Genomic DNA, 21577 nt, shown 5'->3' on the forward strand with positions numbered 1-21577 from the left:
ATAATAAGATTCTTCTATATGCAATACAGATTTGTGGGCCAGTCATAGACATAGTGCTTGCTAACAGAGTCTCTCTCGTATCAGAGAAGACTGACAATTAAGGAAGGTTTGATCACTACAAACCATAATTTCCCAAGGTGACTTTCCTTCCTGTTTAATGATAAACATGTTCTTTTGTATCACCCATTTCTCTGTGGCCTCTCTGCATAGAATTATGCATGGAATGTATGCATGATGCATAGAAGTATTTTGGTTATCTTTATGGTACTGTACTGGGGTTACATGTTGTTAGATGCCATTAACAAGGATGTTGCCTTTGCAAGAGGGACTGTATAAGGTCAAGAGATACGACTCCTATGGGAAAAGAAGTAGAAAGTGGAAAGCTCACAGGAACGTGCCGCCGCAGGTTTGTTGGTGTGCCTGACGGAGAGGAGCTGGTGCTGAGGGCATTTTCTATGTCCTGATCAAGCTGGTCCAGTTTCATAATCAGCAGCACCATGGAGTCCAGCCGTGCCCTATCTCGATCTTCTCTTATTTCCTGAGGAACAGAACATTTTGTTACTGAATCTGAAAGGCCATTTCTTAATAAGAATAAAAAGTTCCCTGTTCTTCAATGTGACAAAAAGGACACTGGATAATAGGCAGTCTTTAATTAGAAGAGAAGTTCCATTCTGTATCATCAATGGGCTCTTCATTGGGAAGATACTGACCTAGTGCCAAGAAAGCATTTTACATGAATATTAAATATATATCTTGTAAAGCAAAGTGCAATGAAAAAAGAAGTATAACACCTATGAGTAATGGCACGTATTTACTATTTTCCCACTACTTATTTTTGGGAAAGGTTATATATTTTTCTTCTTTTTTCAGAGTACAAATTGATTATTTAAAAGGTACTAATAATTATTTGTGGCTAGACATTTAGGGATGCATATGAGATTATATTTTTGGAAGACTCTTTTGCAGTATAGTAAAAACACTGGAAAAGAATTAAGCGAGGCAAGTTTTCAGTTTGTGCAGGGGAACAGTTTTCCTAGCACAGGGCCATTTAGTCACTGCTACTTAAAGCTATATGCTTACTAAAATCTCTTCTCTTGAGTTTCTTTTATTTTACACACTTATAAAACAGCTCCCACAACAATTTGTATTTTTGTAAATGAGTATGGTTACTTATTCTCAATTCTCTGTACTACAGACATATGTTGATAGAAATATTTTTAATCATAGGAGTAGCTAAAGCTTCTCATTGAGCATATAGAGTTACTTGGGCATGACTCAACCATTCTGGTGTGTTTAAGTCAAGTCAATTAGTACTAGGAATCTTCCAGATTCCCTGTGTTGTGCAAGGTATTAGGATGGGGTACGGTATTGGCTAAAAAAAAATACCGTAGAAAGCACAGTTAGGTTCTTCAAAAGCAACATCTAGAGAAATGTCGCACATGCAGGATTGGCTCTTTTGAGGCAAGTCATCATTTGTGACTTATGTTGCCATCCTCTCCATCTGTCTGATTGTATTGATCTGGGTGAAATCAGCTTTAAAAGGACCACCAGTGGCTGATGTCAGTGGAAAAATACATCTTGACAGAAGCCTGAGGGCTATCAGTACAATGATTGCAGATTGAGGGTTCACTTTGGTGATGGTTCGTTGTGAGATGAAAATTGATGACGGCCTGAATCACAACTTCATTTTTTTTTATTTTTTGCCATTTATTTTAATCCTTCTAAATTCCCCCAGCCACCATTAAAAGGCACCCCCAAAGAACAGGGTCTAGGATAATTTTGTGGGTTAATCTAATTTTATAGAACTCTGTATATCTTAAACAGCAAGAGCAGATTGTTAATATTACAGAGGTATTATCTTTCACATGTCAGATAATTGGTTAATCAGATTAAATTTTTCAGACAATCAATTAAGCTAACATTGGATATGTTACTTAAGTAAACTGAACTTGTGCATGGTTTAACAGATTAATGCAAATTGAAACAGCTAGCCCTGTTTTCACAAAGATGGATTAATTTTGAGAATACGTTAAGAATTTTTTGAGGTATGCTAATTCCTTCAGAATACTATGCTGTTGTTATTACTTCAGTCTCCTCCTACTATCCCTGCTGTTTGAAACAAGACTGTGACAGAAAACTACATTTTTTTTGGTCATCATAAACTATTATTATAAAGGGGTCCATGATATTTGCAAACAGACCTGATCTTTTCCATGTATCTTATCCCTCACTGCTGCAGAGCTTTGTTACATTCAAAGAAGTGTTATTGATAGTATGATTGTGCTTATAACTTATTTAGGTTAATTCCCTTCTGAATATTCCAGATAATGGAACAATCTGATTAAATAGTAATTAAATCCCAGTAATCACTCTTCCCATGGGCTTCATTATATAATTTCTTTTTCTTTTAAACCAAAGTTGTGTTTGGCAAATGATGATATTTGCATCTCTGTGTCCACATATGATTTTGTGTGATTGTCTTTCCTTTCTCAGTTATAATGTCCTCAAGGACAAAGATTCAATTTTTCTACCTGGTAGACATAGAGTTAAGTTATACACGGCTTATGCAATCCATTTTCAGGAATATTAACAATGAAATCAATGGGAGCCACTGAAATAACACTTCCCAAAGCCTTAGAAACTATTTGTTGATATTTTCCAGCTACTACGTTAATGTTGGATAAAGCAGTATATCCTGCAGCTATCCTAGACAGATCAGCAGTAGTCTCAGAAACAATTTGTCTTTGAATTAACTGGATGCTGACATTGTGCTTTAAAAACATCTTCAAATCCATGGGATGAAGATCAAATTATTTCAAATGATGTGCCAAAAGGATTGAAACCAGATATTCTTACTCTATGATATTCCTTTAGAGAAATAAGCCTATTTTGATTCCTTTTTCTTCCTGGATGCATCCTTATTCACCATCCATTACATTTAGCCTGAAGGGTCAAGTACACAGACCAGTATCATATATTATACATTCAAAAAAAAACTTCACAAAATAGAACGACTGCAAACCTGATGCTTTGGATAAACACTGTTGCTCTCATTTTAAAAGCCCCAGTATTAATATTTCACAAAGTTTTAACCTTTCGTATGTTGATGGCTATACTCCAGCAAATGTTTTCATGCCTGAAAACAGAGCAACGTATTTGCAGATTTTGTCTAAGTTGACATCTACAGTGGACTTAAAAAACTCCCTGTTACTATAGTCCAGGAAGAAAAACTTCTTAACAAGTGAAGCTGCCTACTAATGAAATTGGTATTTCAGTAACTTAACCTCTGTAAATCAAGACCAAGATGCTAAATTCTCTTCCCTCTCATCTTTTCTTCCTTCTTCCCTTCTGTCACTGGTCCAAGGGACTGAATATTTATCAGCAAGAAAGACAGATAAAATCTCTGTTTTCCTGAATATTATAGTCAACCATGGGAAGATAATGAAAATCAACAGAGTCTTACATAAGATAGCTTCAAATGGGAACAAATGTAAGAAGAAAATAAGTAGGGTAATGAGATACACAGTAACTGCACGGTTGTAGCCTGGTCGCAGAAGAGCGCTTTACAGAAGTGAGAGTTAAACCATGATGAGGGAGAGGGGGAGGATGAGATGGAGGAGATGATAGAGATCGAGAGGCAGAGTTAAAGACAGAAAAGAGAGAGAGTAAGAAGGAGGAGGAAAAGGAAGAGGAGGAGAAGTGGGGGAGGAAGGGAGCAGTGATTGTAAGGAAGTCAAAAAGGATGAGGAAAACGGGGAAAACAGTGTTCTAGCAGAGTGAAGAGTAACACAGTGATGTTAAGGAGGAAATGGGTTTGGTTAATAAGAGAATCAGAAAAAAGAATACAAAAGTTGAATGAGAGGAAGTGAGAGGGAGAAGGAGTGAGTGCTAGTGCAAAATGAGGCTGGATTTAAATAGGAGACACGATTTTTTGTTTTAAAGGTTGCTATAAAGTGGTAAGTTTCATTCTTTGTGTAACGGAGGCCACTGTCAAGATGTAAGCAAAGGAGTGGTTTAGTACATTTTATAAACTTTTGGATTTCTTTCTTTCTCCCTTCCTTCCTTTTTTCCCTTTTTGAAACAAGGTCTCACTCTGTTGCCCAGGCTGTAGTGCAGTGCAGTGGCACGATCTTGGCTCACTGCAGCCTGGATCTCTTGGGATCCAAGTGATCCTTCTATCTCAGCCTCCCAAGTAGCTGGTACTATAGGCATGTGCCACCAGGTCTGGCTTTTCTTTTTTTTTTTTTTTTTTTGGTATTTTTTGTAGAGACAGGATTTTGCCATGTTGCCCAGGCTGGTCTCAAACTCCTGCACTCAAGAGATACTCTTGTCTCGGCTTCCCAAAGTGCTGGGATTACAGGTTTCTTAATACATATTGTGAATCAAACATTTTTGAAATCTTACAATACTTTCCATCCAGTAATGCCGCATGACTAATGCGTGCTCTTTATCCTAAGGTTATTTTTTCTAGTTTTGGTCTTGTTATGCTGAAGTCTAAATTGAACACATATTCAGTGATTGTAAAGAAATACAAGGTTATTTTATTACAAGACCTCATACATTTTAAGATCAAAGTGGAATAGGAAAAGGCACTGTTTGGGGAGCATATTTCTTAGGAGCAGGAAATGGGTGGGCCATGGTATGTTGGTAAGTGTTTAGCAACTGAATCTCCAAATGAAATGAAAGTCCTTATTTGTAGCATTTGTGGATTTCCGTGGTGTAAATACTCCCCTGACCCATTTCAAGCTGCCAAGAAGATGTTACTGACTGCAGGGTTGGAAGAAATGTGCGTAATTGGCCCGTTCGAGCTGGTGTGAACCAGTGTCAGCTGGCATATGGTGACTCCAAAACACACTGGGGTAGGGGGCCAGAAGGATAGAGAATTCTTCTTAGAATTTGACTTGAATAGAAACATTGATAGTTACATATATAGTTATAATTATGGTTTAGTCAACATAATAACATACTAAGATAACACATTTTTACATTTATTTTCCTTAATATTGGAAGGAATTCCCTGGGCAACAGGGATTAACATTACTAAGGAATTACCTGAGCAACAAGGAATTTACCTTGTTGCCCAGGTAAATTTTAGTATGAATTGTAGATTTCAAGTTTGTGTACTTCTGGGCCAGGCATGGTGGCTCATGCCTGTAATCCTAGCATTTTGGGAGGCAGAGGTGGGTGAATCACTTGAGGTGAGGAGTTGGAAACCAGCCTGGCCAACATGGTGAAACCCCATCTCTGCTAAAAATATATATTTTTAAAAAATAGACAGGCATGGTACCGGGCACCTGTAATCCTAGCTACTTGGGAGGCCTGAGGCAAGAGAGTCGCTTGAACCTGGGAGGCAGAGGCAGCAGTGAGCCAAGATCGTGCCATTGTACTCCAGCATGGGCAACGAGAGTGAAACTCCATCTCAGATAAATAAATAAATAAATTTTGTGTAGTTCTGGAGGATTTTTTTTTTTTAGTAGTGGCTCCTTTTGCTCTCATCCTTGCTCTATTTATTATTTATGTTTGTAAACTTCTTTAAAATTTATTATAATTAATTATGATTAACTATTATAATAAATATAATAAATTATAATAAATAATTTTTTATTTCAACTTTCAGACTCAGAACTGCATGTGCAGGCTTGTTACATGGGTATGTTGTGTGATGCTGAGGTCTGGGGTATGATTGATCCTGTCACCCAGGTAGTGAGCTTAATACCTAAGAGGTAGTTTTTCAACCCTTGCCTCCCTCCCTCCTTCTCCCCTCTGTGGTCTCCAGTGTCTATTGTTCCCATCTTTACGTCTATGAGTGCCCAACAATTAACATATTTTAATATTGACATTTATACTTAAGTCTAAACACAATTCTTTAAGTTACTGATATGTCATTTGGACACTTCACTCAACACCAAATAATTCGGAAATGTAAAAGTTCAAGGTTCCAGTGCCTTGATTTTACAGATGAGAAAACTGAACTCCAGGGAGTTTTTAAAATCCACTGGTAAAGTCGAGACTAGAGCCTGGCTCTTCCCACTCCCCTTCCTGTTAGCTTTCGAGTTCTACATGTTGGTTTCCCTCCATGTTAAACATTTTAAATTTTATGCCCACTTGGGTATCATGAATTCTCTCCTCAACTTCTGCATCCTGGTTTTTCTTCCTGTCAATATACAGAAACTGTGTTTTCAAAGACCATCAATTACTACAACATTAATTGCAAGAAACCTGTGAAGTCGTCTTGCCCTCTTTTCTTCTCTTTTTTTTATTTTCTCATTCCTTCCTTCCTTCCCTCCCTCCCTCCCTCCCTCCCTTTCTCTCTGTCTTTCTCTTTTCTTTCTTTCCTTCTTTCTTTCTTTCTTTCTTTCTTTCTTTCTTTCTTTCTTTCTTTCTTTCTTTCTTTTCTTTCTTTCTTTTCTTTCTTTCTTTCTCTCTCTCTCTCTCTCTCTTTCTCTTTCTTTCTTCTTCTTCTTTTTTTTTTTTTTGGAGATGGAGTCCAGCTCTGTCTCCCAGGCTGGAGTGCAGTGGCACAATCTTGGCTCACTGCAACCTCTGCCTCCCAGGTTCAAGCGATTCTCCTGCCTCAGCCTCCCGAGTAGCTGGGATTATACGCGCCTGCCACCATCCCCAGCTAATTTTTGTGTTTTTTTTTTTTTTTTTCAGTGGAGACGGGGTTTCACTGTGTTGGCCATGCTGGTCTTGAACTCCTGACCTCGTGATCCTCCCACTTCAGCCTCCTGAAGTGCTGGGATTACAAGCGTGAGCCACTGCGCCTGACCTTGCCCAGTTCTTTAAACTTTTACTTAGCAATCATTTAAGGTATGTTTATTGACCACTATGTGCTGTACACTGTTTCAGAGGAAGCAACCTATTTCATATTTGTGCAGCTATAAATTTTAAAAAAGGTTATAGTGTCAAATTCTGCCTTCCTCTAACTTCTCAGCTTGTCCCACAAGAAACAGACAGAAATAGCAGTGTCTATATTCCATGAAACATCCTTTCAAATATTTCAAGAATGATGTGGTGCCCATGTTCTTTCATTTTTGGGTGAATCATCCTCAATTCCTTTATTTCTCATATGACATGTTTTCAAATCCTTGGTAATTATGTTTACTCTTCTCTGGATACGATATAATTCTGTCAATGACTCAATTAACTGTTGGTGCCCAGAATTAAATATATTACTCTATGTGTTCTCTGACCAGGGCAGACTAGGCAAGTGCTTCTGTGTTCTATATACCTTCTTTAAAGCAGACTAAGAATTTAGTGCCTCTTTAGAACATGAACAGGCTATTCTTAATGGAATAGCCACAGTCTGCTTTTTTAATGAGGAAAAAGTATATAGCTGACTGTGAGCTGAACTTGAGTCAATGCTGTGATGTATGTCTCTTTTTCCCATTATGTGTCTGTGTAGTGCTAAGAACAGAAACATCCTGTTGCTTTGGGACTGCAACCAGCTGCTGTCAAAGTTTAGATAATATATGTAGCTGCTGTGGAAGAAATTTCCACTTGTATCTCTTTCAGACATAGGTCAATAGATATGAGGCAAATTAGGAGAAAAATTTCAATTCAATTTGATTTACTGTCAGAAACCTAAGATGTCCAAGCCCATGGTGGTAAACTGGAAATCTGAAAGAAGCTCCTAATTTACTTGGAAGAGCTATTTAGTTCCTGGGCAGTGAAGCCTCTTTGATTGCAGTGGTATCTGGGGAAGATGAATAGGGTTTTTAGAGAATCATTCTTTCCTAAAAGTGTCAGATTCTGTGAGGCTTAAACAACAGGAGTCTCCTCTCTGCTTCTTTCCTTCCATCTGGGAAAGATAATCGCAACACCACTCTTTCTACAAATGCTCTTAACTGAACAGCACAAACACAGCACACACACAAGGCAGTTGGGGAGGAGGTGCAAATTACTGGACATTTTGCAGACTGGAGAAATATAAAGTCCAGAAAAGAGTGTGCCTCTTCTAGAGAGACACAGGCTCTGTTTTCCTAATGCCAGCATTTGGAAGAGAACCAAAAAGTTTAGTAAAATAACCAGATGCTTCCAAATAGTGGACGATTGGTTTGGCAAATATAGCATTGCTTGAACGCTTTGCTTGTCAATGAACGGTGGCATCACATAGTCATGATAAATTAAATGCTAAACCGGGAATACAACTGAAACTTCCTGACACAAGGTTCTGGCCCCTATGCTGTCTTCAATTCCATATGTGTGTTACTGGTTATTCTGGACTGCTAATACTCCTCGCTCACCCGTGAAAGAAAGGGACATTTTAGCAAAAGACTTGGCTCAGTTTCATCCTGAAGTATTTGATCTTTGGCCAGCTGGACTAGTGTAAAAATCTCATATTAGCATTATATGTTTCATTTGACAATAAATTTCTCATTCTAGACTTTCCTTTCTTAAAATAATATCCTGTTTTAAAAACCAGAACATTATTAAATCTCTTTTTTTAGAGCAGTGAAGATTTTCATGTAAATTGACACTAAGAAGCTAACGATAATGTAATTATCCTAAGTCAGAATTTCTAGGCAAGTTAAATAAGTCAGTCTTAATTTTTATTCCACTGTGTTTCCATTTGAAACTTATGTAGACTAGCAGGAAAGAAAACAACAACTATTTCCTGTTTGCTAGATATATTCCGTTCAACTCCAAGTTCTAGGCATATTATCTTTTATTAATAATATGTGCCACTATGACTATAATATTAGGTCATGATGATGAATAGATAATATTGTTATTTAAAGTTGCAACAAGCAATCTTTTAACTGACATGTAATCATTAATTAGCGATCATGGCTTTATATTATCTGTTTAAATTTATCTGCTATTAATCTGCTTCCACTTATTAAGACATGGTGAAGAAAATTGGTTTCTCTTTTGCTAGGTTTTTAAACCCCAACTAGGCTTCAAACGGAGCACTGATTAGCCAGAACTTTTGTAACTTCCATACACAGTTTCCTAAGTAGTTTCAAAGGATATTGACATAGCTCGTCCTGAGAAGTGTTCAGAAGTGCAGGTGTGAACCGGCGGGGAGAACTGAGGCCCATTTTGGGGACTGGGATATAATTTCTACCTAAATCATTTTGTAAGTATTCTGGAACCAGTCTTCATTTTAAGTGCTAAAATTAAAGATTGGCACTCAGGTCACTAAATACATTATAGAATATAGGATGAGTCCTGCTGAGCTGATATGTATTCCATACTATCATGCTTATGTGGTATCTGCCAATTCCTGTGACTCTTTTTTATTTTTATTTTTTACAATACTTAGTAACTCTTTGCTTTGGCTCAGGTCTTAAAGCAGACAAGACTTTTCTTGGTTTGAAAAGATAAGAAAAATATCTATTTAACACTGAGATCCATAAATTGTTTTTAGGAATATTATGATGATCCTTCCTTTGCCATGAACAACAAAAAAAGACATAAGTAAACATGTATTCCTTTTTCGTAAAAATGTACCCCTTATTTTTTTTTTTAAGTCTTGTATTGACCTGACTTCTGTGTACTTTTCTACTGGCACTGTTGTAACTCTCTGATTCAGCCCAGTGGCCTCCAAATGTCAATCATCCTGAGTCCAACAACTATATTTTCCTTAATATTTGTAGTTATTATTTTTACCACTGTATCTTCCTTAATATTTTATAGCTGCATTTTAAATGTTATATATACATGCTATATAATACATAAATAATCTGATATATTTCTAACACATATTAAACTACAAAATTATCAAAATAAAGATTCTTTATGCTATCTGATATACTCTCAATTAAGCCATACTATGTTTTAGGAAATGCTTTACTACAACTAGAGAGCTTCTTTTGGTCTCTCAAATATGTCCTCCTCTCCCTCATTTGCAATTTGAATTTGCAGATTTAGCAAATAAAACTATAGGATGTCTAGTTATATTTGAATTTCAGATAAACAAAAAATAATAAGTTTTTAGTATAAGTAGTTCCAAATATTGTATAAGACAATATTGCATTGGACCTACTGTGGCTAAACATTTTTATCTGAAATTAAAATGTAACTGGGTATTTTATGTCTTATCTGGCAACTGTGTTTTCATTCATGTAATAACATTCTTTTGGCTTAACACACTTCTTGCTGGGTATATCAGAGGAAACCCTTGGCTTCAAGGGCAATGTGACTCCAGTGGAGGGGTCTCTCAAAGCCTTGTTTCTTTGAATGAATAAATAGTATTTGTCTCTTTATGTTTAATTTTACAGCTTCAGTGAGTAGTAGTTTTCAATAGCGGCAGATTATCAGTATACTTGTATAGCTTTGGACACTTCTACATGCTAAGGTTCATGTAGAATTTGGTACATGATTTGGTAGGCATACGGGGAGGCTAAGCTATGTGTTTTTAAAAAGTTCCATGGATGTATTCATAGCACAGCTAGGTTTGAGGAACATTTTAATAGATTGCAGAGAAAACCATTACATGGTTTCTGATGAAAATTAGGGTGACAGGAATTAGAGTCTCACCTAGGGTAATTCCACAATAAGAACTTCATTAATCTCCTATATTAACAGATTTAAGAAAAAAATACGACAAATAAATATCAAAAAGGGCATTTATAACATTTCAAACTGATTTGAAATGTTTTGCTAGTGATTACAAACAACAAAATAAATTAAAATTAAAAAAAACCTCCTTTAAGTGGCAAGGACTTAGAAGGCAATGCTCTTCACCTGATTATGAGTCTAAGACACTTAAAGCAAGCATTGAGGATAATGAGGAAACACTGGAAATATTTCTATAAAACTAGGAAAAAGTAAGAATGCTTGTTATCACATATTCTACTCAACATTATACTTGAGGTTCTGCCCACTGCAACAAAAACAACAACAACAAAACCGAGATGATTATATTACAAAGGAAGAAAATGTGTACCTCAAAAATCCAAGAGAATAATCTGAAAATCTGATAATTTAAACAAATCAAAGAATTTGGCTTAACAAAGAAAAACGCAAGACCACTCTTGTCCTCTGCCATTAATCATTTAAAAAATGGAATAGGAGGAAAAACCCCTCATATCACAGTGGCAAAAAAGACTATAAAATACCTAGAAGTAACTAAAAAAGGAAATGAGCAAAACCATTATAAAAAAAAAAAACAAAAATGTCACCAAAGAATGTAAAAGACTGAATAAATGGAAAGATACATACTTGCTCTGGAGAGGAAAGTTCCAATATACTGTACAACTAATTTGTTATGTGTACTCTCTGTTTCCCCACTAGATTGTCAGCCCCACAAGGGTAATCATGGTTTGTTTTGTTCACTGATGCAAACCAAGAATCTGCAGCAGAGGCACATAATCATCACACAATAAATGCTTGTTGAATGAATGAATGAATGAAATATTCTGTTTGAATTAATTTAAAAACTCAAAGGAGTCTAAATGAAACCGTCATGGGTTTTATGCGTTTTTAAAAAATGAACCCACCTGCAGAGCTGATTCTTGGAAAATGAAAATGAAGACCAAGAAACATATTATCCAGGAGTCATACCTGTTGGTATTTTTATTCAAATGAGTTGAAAATGTAAGTCCCCATAAACACCTGCATACAGATGTTTATAGCAACTTTATTCATACTTGCTAAAGGTTGAACTAACCAAGATACCCTTCAGTAGGTGAATGGATAAACAGTGGTACATTTAGACAAAAAACATTATTCAGCACTAAAAACAAATGAGCTATCGCGCCATGGAAAGATATGGAGGAAACTTAAATGCATATTACTAAGTGAAAGAAGTCAGTCTGACGAGCTATCTACTGAATAATTCCAATTATATGATATTCTGGAGAGGCAAAACTATGGAGAGGGTAAAAAGACTACCAAGAAGGAAGGGATGAAAATCCAGACCATAGAGGAGTTTTAGGGCAGTGAAACTATTCTGAATGATTATATATTAGTAGACACCTGTCATTATACATTTATCCAAACCCATAGAATGTACAACACCAATAGTGGACACTGATGTAAACTATGAACTTTGAGTGATACTGACATGTCATTGTAGAGTCATTGATTGTTACAAATATACTACTTTGGTGCTGGATGTTGATGGTGGCTATTGGCAGAGGGCATATAAAACATTCTGTACCTTCCCCTCAATTTTGCTGGAAACCTAAAACTGCTTTTCAAAAAGGCCATTCAAAATATGAAACAAAATAAAGAAAATGGAAAGAGACTACAAAATTTTTAGTGTGGATATCTTTAAATACACACAAAATACAGAAAAATAATAAATTTTGATGTATCTGTCAGATTAAAAATGACCAGTATTTTGCTCATTTATCCCTCTTCACATTTTTATTAGTGTTTTAGGTAAATCCCAGAGACCATATAATTCCATCCACAAATGCTTAGGTAAAAGTTGATTTTAAATTTCATCTGCAAGAGAAAAGGAGTCAAAATTGTAAAATCTTTTTTAAAAATCCAAATGTTCTATGAAACAGCACACTGTATAAAGTGTCCACAAAGAAAAGATTGATAAAAGTTAAAATACAATTATAGACTGGGAGAAAATATTTAGAGCATATGTATGACAATGAATGAAGCAGTTATAAAAAGACAGCCTAATAAAATCGGTCAAAGCATATAAAGAGTCTATTAATAGAAGAATTCCTAATGATTTAAAACCCCAAAGCATCACTGGTAATTAAAACAATACTAATTAATTATGAATGAGAATTATTATTTTTTTCATAAAAAAGAAATCATGACCACACTCAAGTTTGACAATATTTTGGAAATAGAATTTTTTTCCCCTTTGGAGAGTAGCTTGGGAGTCTCTATCGAAATTAAAGTAGAACACATTCTTCAACCTAGTAATTTAATTTTAGATACCTATCTTAGAAAATTACTTGCACGCATGCGAAGATAGTATAATCAATACTCTCTTCGTTGTGGCATTTTTTGCTAGTAGCCAAAGAACTGGAAATAACTTACTATCAATAGAAAATTTTAACTTAATGAGTTATGGCACCATCATTTCTTGGATCACAATGCAGTAGTTGCATATGATGACGCAGATTCATGTGCAATGACAGGGCCAGGAGTAACCTACGTAATGCTTCAGTGCAAGTTAGAAAAATGTCCCTTTGTGCGGTGGCTCATGCCTGTAATCCCAGCACTTTGGGAGGCCGAGGTGGGCGGATCACGAGGTCAGGAGATCGAGACCTCCTGGCTAACACGGTGAAACCCCGTCTCTACTAAAAATACAAAAAATTAGCCGGGTGTGGTGGTGGGAGCCTGTAGTCCCAGCTACTCGGGAGGCTGAGGCAGGAGAATGGCGTGAACCCGGGAGGCGGAGCTTGCAGTAAGCTGAGATCGTGCCACTGCACTCCAGCCTGGGCGACAGAGCGAGACTCCATCTCAAAAAAAAAAAAAAAAAAAAAAAAAAAAAATGCTGGTTTGAATGGATGCAGCCATGTGCTAGGGTTCATGTTTAATGAGCAAAACACAGGTTGCCTATCAGCCCCCACTCAGCACTTTAGTTTGGTGTCCTTGTGCGGGGCATAACCTGCCCAACAGTACTTGGGACCCTGCTACTCATAAGGAAAGTGCTCTATAGAGAGTTTGCTAAGTAGGGAAAGAAAGGTAAAGAACACTCTACACGAAGCTTTTCCAACCCGCAGCCCAGGACAGCTTTGAACATGGCCCAACGCAAATTCGTAAACTTTCTTAAAACATTGTGAGATTTTTTTGCGATTTTTTTTTTTTTTTTTTTTAGCTCATCAACTATCGTTAGTGTTAGTGTATTTCATGTGTGGCCCAAGATAATTCTTCTTCTTCCAATGTGGCCCGGGGAAGCCAAAAGATTGAACACCCCTGCTCTACAGCATAAAATCCTTAATATATTTCTCTCTCTCTCTCTCTCTCCCCTACACACACACATACACGAGCACACATACAGACACATCCAATGCAAAATTATTTCTCTCTGGGTGTGTGCACACATATATATATATATACACATATATGCACAAAAAAAAATCTGGAAGGATATCTGATATGGTTTGGCTTTGTGCTCCACCCAAATCTCATCTCCCCAGGTGTTGAGGGAGGGACCTGTTGGGAGGTAATTGGATCATGGAGGAGGTTCCCCCATGCTGTTCTCATGATAGTGCGTGAGTTCTCACATGATCTGATCGTTTTAAACGTGGTGTTTTCCCCTGCTCTATTGCTGTCTCCTGCCACCTAGTAAAGAAGGTACTTGCTTCTCCTTAGCCTTCCACCATGATCATAAGTTTCCTGAGGCCTCCCAGCCATACGGAACTCTGAGTCAATTAAAGCCCCTTTCTTTATAAATTACGCAGTCTCAAGTAGTATCTGTATAGCAGTGTGAGAACAGGCTAATACAACATTCATCCTTGGGAGCTGAATGTGGAACTGGGAGAGGGGCAAAGAAACTTACATGTTACAGTTTGAAATTACTCCAACAGGTACATGATGGTGACTTATATCAGTGATATAAAAACAAATGCTTATTGAAAACAAAAACACAAAAAAATTACAATCTGTAAAAAGCTGACACCACAAACATGAAAAAGCTCCCCAGAAATTTTATTCCTTAACTGCATAAGACACTTTATAATATATTTTTCATATACTATCTTTTTACCTTTGTTGAATTATGAGGAATTAAAAATTTTTTGGTACATTCATATATTGACATATGCTGAAGCCTTTAACATAATGACTGAGTATCTTTATTATTGGTATGAAAAGATGCCCATATATTCAATAAATGTGGTTACTAAAGTATAGCTAAGATAATCTCCATCTTTATGTGTATAGACAATTTATCTTTGCCAGTACAACTAACCCACAGCTAATTTTGTTGAGAACTTGGTGATGATCTCCTTTTGTGACCATCACTCTCAATATGTTGAATCCTGGCTTGACCAATTTAATGTGTGATCTGTTCTTCCTATGACTCATCGGGATTACAGTTTTCTTCTCATAGATTGCACAAATTCCTGAATATTTGCACTGTTTCTTTTAGCTCAAAGATAGAAAAGAATAGCATGATGACCTTGGCTTTCTACCATAAACCCAAACTGACATTTTCTAAGAAGTGACATAATGGGACTCTATATGGAAAAAATAAGATTCAAAGAGACTTCATAAGTGAGCACATAAAATATAGTTAGAAGATTCTGCAGATGTGAGTTAAACCAAACATTCAGTGAATTAGCTTATACAATACATGCAATAAACTAAGAAAAATATCCTTATTTGACACGATGTTTTTTTTTTTTTGAGGCTGGGGGGCAGGGACAGAGTCTTGTTCTGTCGCCCAGGCTGGAGTGCAATGGCTTAATCTCGGCCCACTGCAGCCTCCACCTCCCAGGTTCAAGCGATATTTCTGCCTCAGCCTCCTGAGTAGCTGGGATTACAGGCGTGTGCCACCATGCCTGGCTAATTTTTTTGTTGTTTTTAGTAGAGACATGGTTTCACCATGTTGGTCAGGCTGGTCTCGAACTCCTGACCTTGTGATTTGCCCACCTTGGCCTCCTAAAATGCTGGGATTATGGGCGTGAGCCACTGCGCCTGGCCCACGATGTTATTTTTTTTAAGTCAATGGCAACTAGTGCCATACAATGTGATTTGATGTAATTTAAAACACTTTAGTGATTTTATTTAGTGATTTAAGTGATTTACTAGTATTTAAATAAATTAAATAAATCACTATTTGCTAGTGATTTAAGTAAATACATTTTGAAATTTAAAAATATTATTAGTCACTTGTGAAAAACTGTTTCTTTAAGCATAAGCATATAAGGATATGTTTAATTTTCCCCTTCATCTTCTCAGTGATGTTTAAACAGGGTAAAATATTTAATTTTTTTTTTTTTTTGAGACAGAATCTTGCTCTTTCACCCAGGCTGGAGTGTAGTAGCGCGATCATGGCTCACTGCAAGCTCCACCTCCTGGGTGCATGCCATTCTCCTACCTCAGCCTACCGAGTAGCAGGGAGTACAGGTGCCCACCACCACACCCGGCTAGTTTTTTGTAGTTTTAGTAGAGATGGGGTTTCACCGTATTAGCCAGGATGGTCTCCATCACCTGACCTCATGATCTGCCTGCCTTGGCCTCTCAAAGTGCTGGGATTACAGGCATGAACCACTGCGCCCGGCCGATTTAATTTTTATCTTATTATTAACATTATTTCTTTTTTACCGTTAAGAGCCTTTAAATAACTTGAAGAAGAAGTGCTGGATAGTATGTTCATGATTTTTTTCTCTACATGTACAAAAACTGATAAATATGGAACTATTGAATGTATACAGGTATAAAAAATATTTCTGAAAAGTAGCATTATGTAATTTCACCCCAAGAAGTCCAACTGATGTTCTTGTATGTCTTCTCGAAATTTCCCCTGGGAAGTTTCAAACAACTATGCCAAAGTTAGGATACAGCTTGGGACTGGCACACCCTAAAATAAGTTTCTTATTGGTGAAAAGGAAAAAAGCCTTTCAGGATGCTTTCTACCTAGACACTGCTCAGCTGAGGGTCATTTCTTTTTGACTGTTCACATGTTCAGTGACAGGTGTACCCATGTACCCTGATGCTGGCGTCTAGGGGTTCCATGTTATACTTCTCTGGACTTATCACTTTGGTCCTGCTTCACTGTCTTCCTACATCCTAAGTTTAATGTGTATAAAATTTGCTCATAGAACTTGTTACATATGCAAATATCACTCTATAGCAATTTAAAAAATTGGCCTTGAGTTAAAAGTATCACCAATGAAAACAATCTCCATAACCTAATACTAAAAACAAAAGGAAGTTGCAAAATGATGAATACCATGTGATGTGATTTGATATAAAATTCAAAAAACATATAAAACATGCATATAAAAGATATATATACAAAACATATAAAAGATATATATTTTATTGAGTGCAGACACACAAAATATGGCCACTTTGGATGATTCAGGATGGTGGTTACCTATGAACTTAAGGAGGTAAGTGGAAGCAGAGAGATTCCCACCTATTCTGCACTTGCACCATCTCTGAAATGTTTCATTTCAGAATCAAATAGTAATAAAACAGACCAAAATAGTATAAACAAAATCTCTAACAAATAGGAAAATGTTCAGATTCATAAACCCAGGTGGTGGGTACATAGGGTTTTGTCATCTTATACTTTGTATATTCTAGTATAGTGAATACCTTATTAGAACAATTAATTACTTAAATGTAGATTCCTGGCTTACACTTGAGAGATTCTGGTTTGACATTTTTTGGCTGGGGCCTGGGAACCTGCCCTTTGTAAATACCCCAGGTGATTTTGATAAAGGAACTCCACGAAAAACATAGTGAGAAAAAACATTTTTTTTCACTACCTCTATCCCTCCTTTATGCCCTCACATATTAAAATCTGTTATATGCCTTTGTTAAAGCACTCGTATTGTGCTGGTAAAGAATATGATTGATTTCAAATCAGTAAATAAGTCCGAGGATTTCTTGAGAGCAGTCGGGCTAGTTAAAATGACTGATCAGTAAAAGACAGAAATGTGTCAACAATTATTTCTAATCAGATGATTTTAAATAGATCAAGCTGTACTAGACTAAAGCAACATGGTGGGATTTTTAGGAAAAGAAAAATGAGGGAACAGACTGATGGGCACCTATGAGTACCTACTTTTCTTTTTTTTATTATTATTATACTTTAAGTTTTAGGGTACATGTGCACAATGTGCAGGTTAGTTACATATGTATACATGTGCCATGCCGGTGTGCTGCACCCATTAACTCGTCAATTAGCATTAGGTATATCTCCTAATGCTATCCCTCCCACCTCCCCCTATCCCACAACAGTCCCCAGTGTGTGGTGTTCCCCTTCCTGTGTCCATGTGTTCTCACTGTTCAGTTCCCATCTATGAGTGAGAATATGCGGTGTTTGGTTTTTTGTCCTTGAGATAGTTTACTGAGAATGATGATTTCCAATTTCAACCATGTCCCTACAAAGGACATGAACTCATCATTTTTTATGGCTGCATAGTATTCCATGGTGTATATGTGCCACATTTTCTTAATCCAGTCTATCATTGTTGGACATTTGGCTTGGTTCCAAGTCTTTGCTATTGTGAATAGTGCCACAATAAACATACGTGGGCATGTGTCTTTATAGCAGCATGATTTATAGTCCTTTGGGTATATACCCAGTAATGGGATGGCTGGGTCAAATGGTATTTCTAGTTCTAGATCCCTGAGGAATCGCCACACTGACTTCCACAATGGTTGAACTAGTTTACAGTCCCACCAACAGTGTAAAAGTGTTCCTATTCCTCCACATCCTCTCCAGCACCTGTTGTTTCCTGACTTTTTAATGATTGTCATTCTAACTGGTGTGAGATGGTATCTCATTGTGGTTTTGATTTGCATTTCTCTGATGGCCAGTGATGATGAGCATTTTTTCATGTGTCTTTTGGCTGCATAAATGTCTTCTTTTGAGAAGTGTCTGTTCATATCCTTTGCCCACTTTTTGATGGGGTTGTTTGTTTTTTTCTTGTAAATTTGTTTGAGTTCATTGTAAATTCTGGATATTAGCCCTTTGTCAGATGAGTAGGCTGTGAAAATTTTCTCCCATTTTGTAGGTTGCCTGTTCACTCTGATGGTAGTTTCTTTTGCTGTGCAGAAGCTCTTGAGTTTAATTAGATCCCATTGGTCAATTTTGGGTTTTGTTGCCATTGCTTTTGGTGTTTTAGACATGAAGTCCTTGCCCATGCCTATGTCCTGAATGGTAATCCCTAGGTTTTCTTCTAGGGTTTTTATGGTTTTAGGTCTAACGTTTAAGTCTTTAATGCATCTTGAATTAATTTTTGTATAAGGTGTAAGGAAGGGATCCAGTTTCAGCTTTCTACACATGGCTAGCCAGTTTTCCCAGCACCATTTATTAAATAGGGAATCCTTTCCCCATTGCTTGTTTTTGTCAGGTTTGTCAAAGATCAGATAGTTGTAGATATGCAGCGTTATTTCTGAGGGCTCTGTTCTGTTCCATTGATCTATATCTCTATTTTGGTACCAATGCCATGCTGTTTTGGTTACTGTAGTCTTGTATATAGTTTGAAGTCAGGTAGCGTGATGCCTCCAGCTTTGTTCTTTTGGCTTAGGATTGACTTAGCGATGTGGGCTCTTTTTTGGTTCCATATGAACTTTAAAGTAGTTTTTTCCAATTGTGTGAAGAAAGTCATTGGTAGCTTGATGGGGATGGCATTGAATCTATAAATTACTTTGGGCAGTATGGCCATTTTCATGATATTGATTCTTCCTACCCATGAGCATGGAATGTTCTTCCATTTGTTTGTATCCTCTTTTATTTCATTGAGCAGTGGTTTGTAGTTCTCCTTGAAGAAGTCCTTCACCTCCCTTGTAAGTTGGATTCCTAAGTATTTTATTCTCTCTGAAGCAATTGTGAATGGGAGTTCACTCATGATTTGGCCCTCTGTTTGTCTGTTATTGGTGTATAAGAATGCTTGTGATTTTTGTACATTGATTTTGTATCCTGAGACTTTGTTGAAGTTGCTTATCAGCTTAAGGAGATTTTGGGCTGAGACAGTGTGGTTTTCTAGATATACAATCATGTGGTCTGCAAACAGGGACAATTTGACTTCCTCTTTTCCTAATTGAATACCCTTTATTTCCTTCTCCTGCCTGATTGCCCTGGCCAGACCTTCTAACACTATGTTGAATAGGAGTGGTGAGAGAGGGCATCCCTGTCTTGTGCCAGTTTTCAAAGGGAATGCTTCCAGTTTTTGCCCATTCAGTATGATATTGGCTGTGGGTTTGTCATAGATAGCTCTTATTATTTTGAGATATGTCCCATCAATACCTAATTTATTGAGAGTTTTTAGCATGAAGGTTGTTGAATTTTGTCAAAGGCCTTTTCTGCATCTATTGAGATAATCATGTGGTTTTTGTCTTTGGTTCTGTTTATATGCTGGATTACATTTATTGATTTGCGTATATTGAACCACCTGGCATCCCAGGGATGAAGCCCACTTGATCATGGTGGATAAGCTTTTTGATGTGCTGCTGGATTCTGTTTGCCAGTATTTTATTGAGGATTTTTGCATCAATGTTCATCAAGGATATTGGTCTAAAACTCTCTTTTTTGCTTGTGTCTCTGCCCGGCTTTGGTATCAGGATGATGCCGGCCTCATAAAATGAGTTAGGGAGGATTCCCTCTTTTTCTCTTGATTGGAATAGTTTCTGAAGGAATGGTACCAGTTCCTCCTTGTACCTCTGGTAGAATTCGGCTGTGAATCCATCTGGTCCTGGACTCCTTTTGGTTGGTAAGCTATTGATTATTGCCACAATTTCAGATCCTGTTATTGGTCTATTGAGACATTCAACTTCTTCCTGCTTTAGTCTTGGGAGAGTGTATGTGTCGAGGAATTTGTCCATTTCTTCTAGATTTTCTAGTTTATTTGCATAGAGGTGTTTGTAGTATTCTCTGATGATAGTTTGTATTTCTATGGGATCGGTGGTGATATCCCCTTTATCATTTTTTATTGCGTCTGTTTGATTCTTCTCTCTTTTTTTCTTTATTAGTCTTGCTAGCAGTCTATCAATTTTGTTAATCCTTTCAAAAAACCAGCTCCTGGATTCATTAATTTTTTGAAGGGTTTTTTGTGTCTCTATTTCCTTCAGTTCTGCTCAGAGTACCTACTTTTCTTGTAAGGTCTTCCCATTAATGCTGGAATGTAGTGTGTGTCTCCAAGGATTTTCTTATGTCCTCATAATAGCATGAAAGGAGAAAGTAGGGAGGAAATTGGTAGAGACTTACGCTACAGTAATTAAGTTCAATTATATGAAATTGCCAATATCCGACTATTTTTTTAAAAGTTAAGTTCTGGGATACATGTGCAAATTTGCAGGTTTGTTACATAGGTATACATGTGCCATGGTGGTTTGCTGCACCTATCAACCCATCATTTAGATTTTAAGTCTTGCATGCATTAGGTATTAGTCCTAATGCTCTCCCTTCCCTTAACCCCCACAACCCCTGACAGGCCCGGGTGTGTGATGTTCCCCTCCTTGTGTTGCCCTCATTGTTCAACTCTCAGTTATGAGTGAGAACATGCAGTATTTGGTTTTCTGTTCATGTGTTAGTTTGCTGAGAATGGTGGCTTCCAGCTTCATCCATGTCCCTGCAAAGCACGTGAACGTGTTCTTTTTTATGACTGCATAGTATTCCGTGGTGTATATGTGCCACATTTTCCTGACCATTTTTGACCTTTATAGTGGCTCCATATAATAAATGGAGTGGCAAATACAGACTAACCTGCTTCATTTTAGGCCGTATGTATGACTAGTTTCTATGCAGTAAGCCCCATGTGGCAGAAAGACCACTATATTCTGTTTATAGGAGAAACATCAGTTTGAGCTCTTGGATGCTTTCTCTAAGCCCCTTACAGATTATACTGAGAAACTTGGATGGGTCTCTCCTGTATGGACTGATAACTGCCCATACTTCTGATTAAAAAGTTAAGGGAGTTAGCATCATAGCTGTAATTCCTCGTTAATCTTTTGCTTAACCATGAAAAAGACA

General features: G+C 37.0%; 1 protein-coding gene across 7 annotated transcripts in view; it reads right to left on the bottom strand.

Annotated features, from left to right (window-relative positions):
- Positions 1-21577, bottom strand: part of DLC1 (DLC1 Rho GTPase activating protein) — a 530403-nt gene that overhangs the window by 319412 nt on the left and 189414 nt on the right. For 5 of the 7 annotated variants that reach the window (XM_055349272.2, XM_055349269.2, XM_055349271.2 and 2 more), the window contains one exon: positions 389-538. The exons of the other annotated variants lie outside the window; for them this stretch is intronic. In XM_055349272.2, coding sequence (XP_055205247.2) covers positions 389-538 — 150 coding nt within the window. The remainder of the gene's footprint in view (positions 1-388; positions 539-21577) is intronic. 7 annotated transcript variants of the gene reach the window in all.

Source organism: Gorilla gorilla, chromosome 7 (assembly GCF_029281585.2).
Source record: "Gorilla gorilla gorilla isolate KB3781 chromosome 7, NHGRI_mGorGor1-v2.1_pri, whole genome shotgun sequence".
NCBI lineage: Eukaryota > Metazoa > Chordata > Mammalia > Primates > Hominidae > Gorilla > Gorilla gorilla.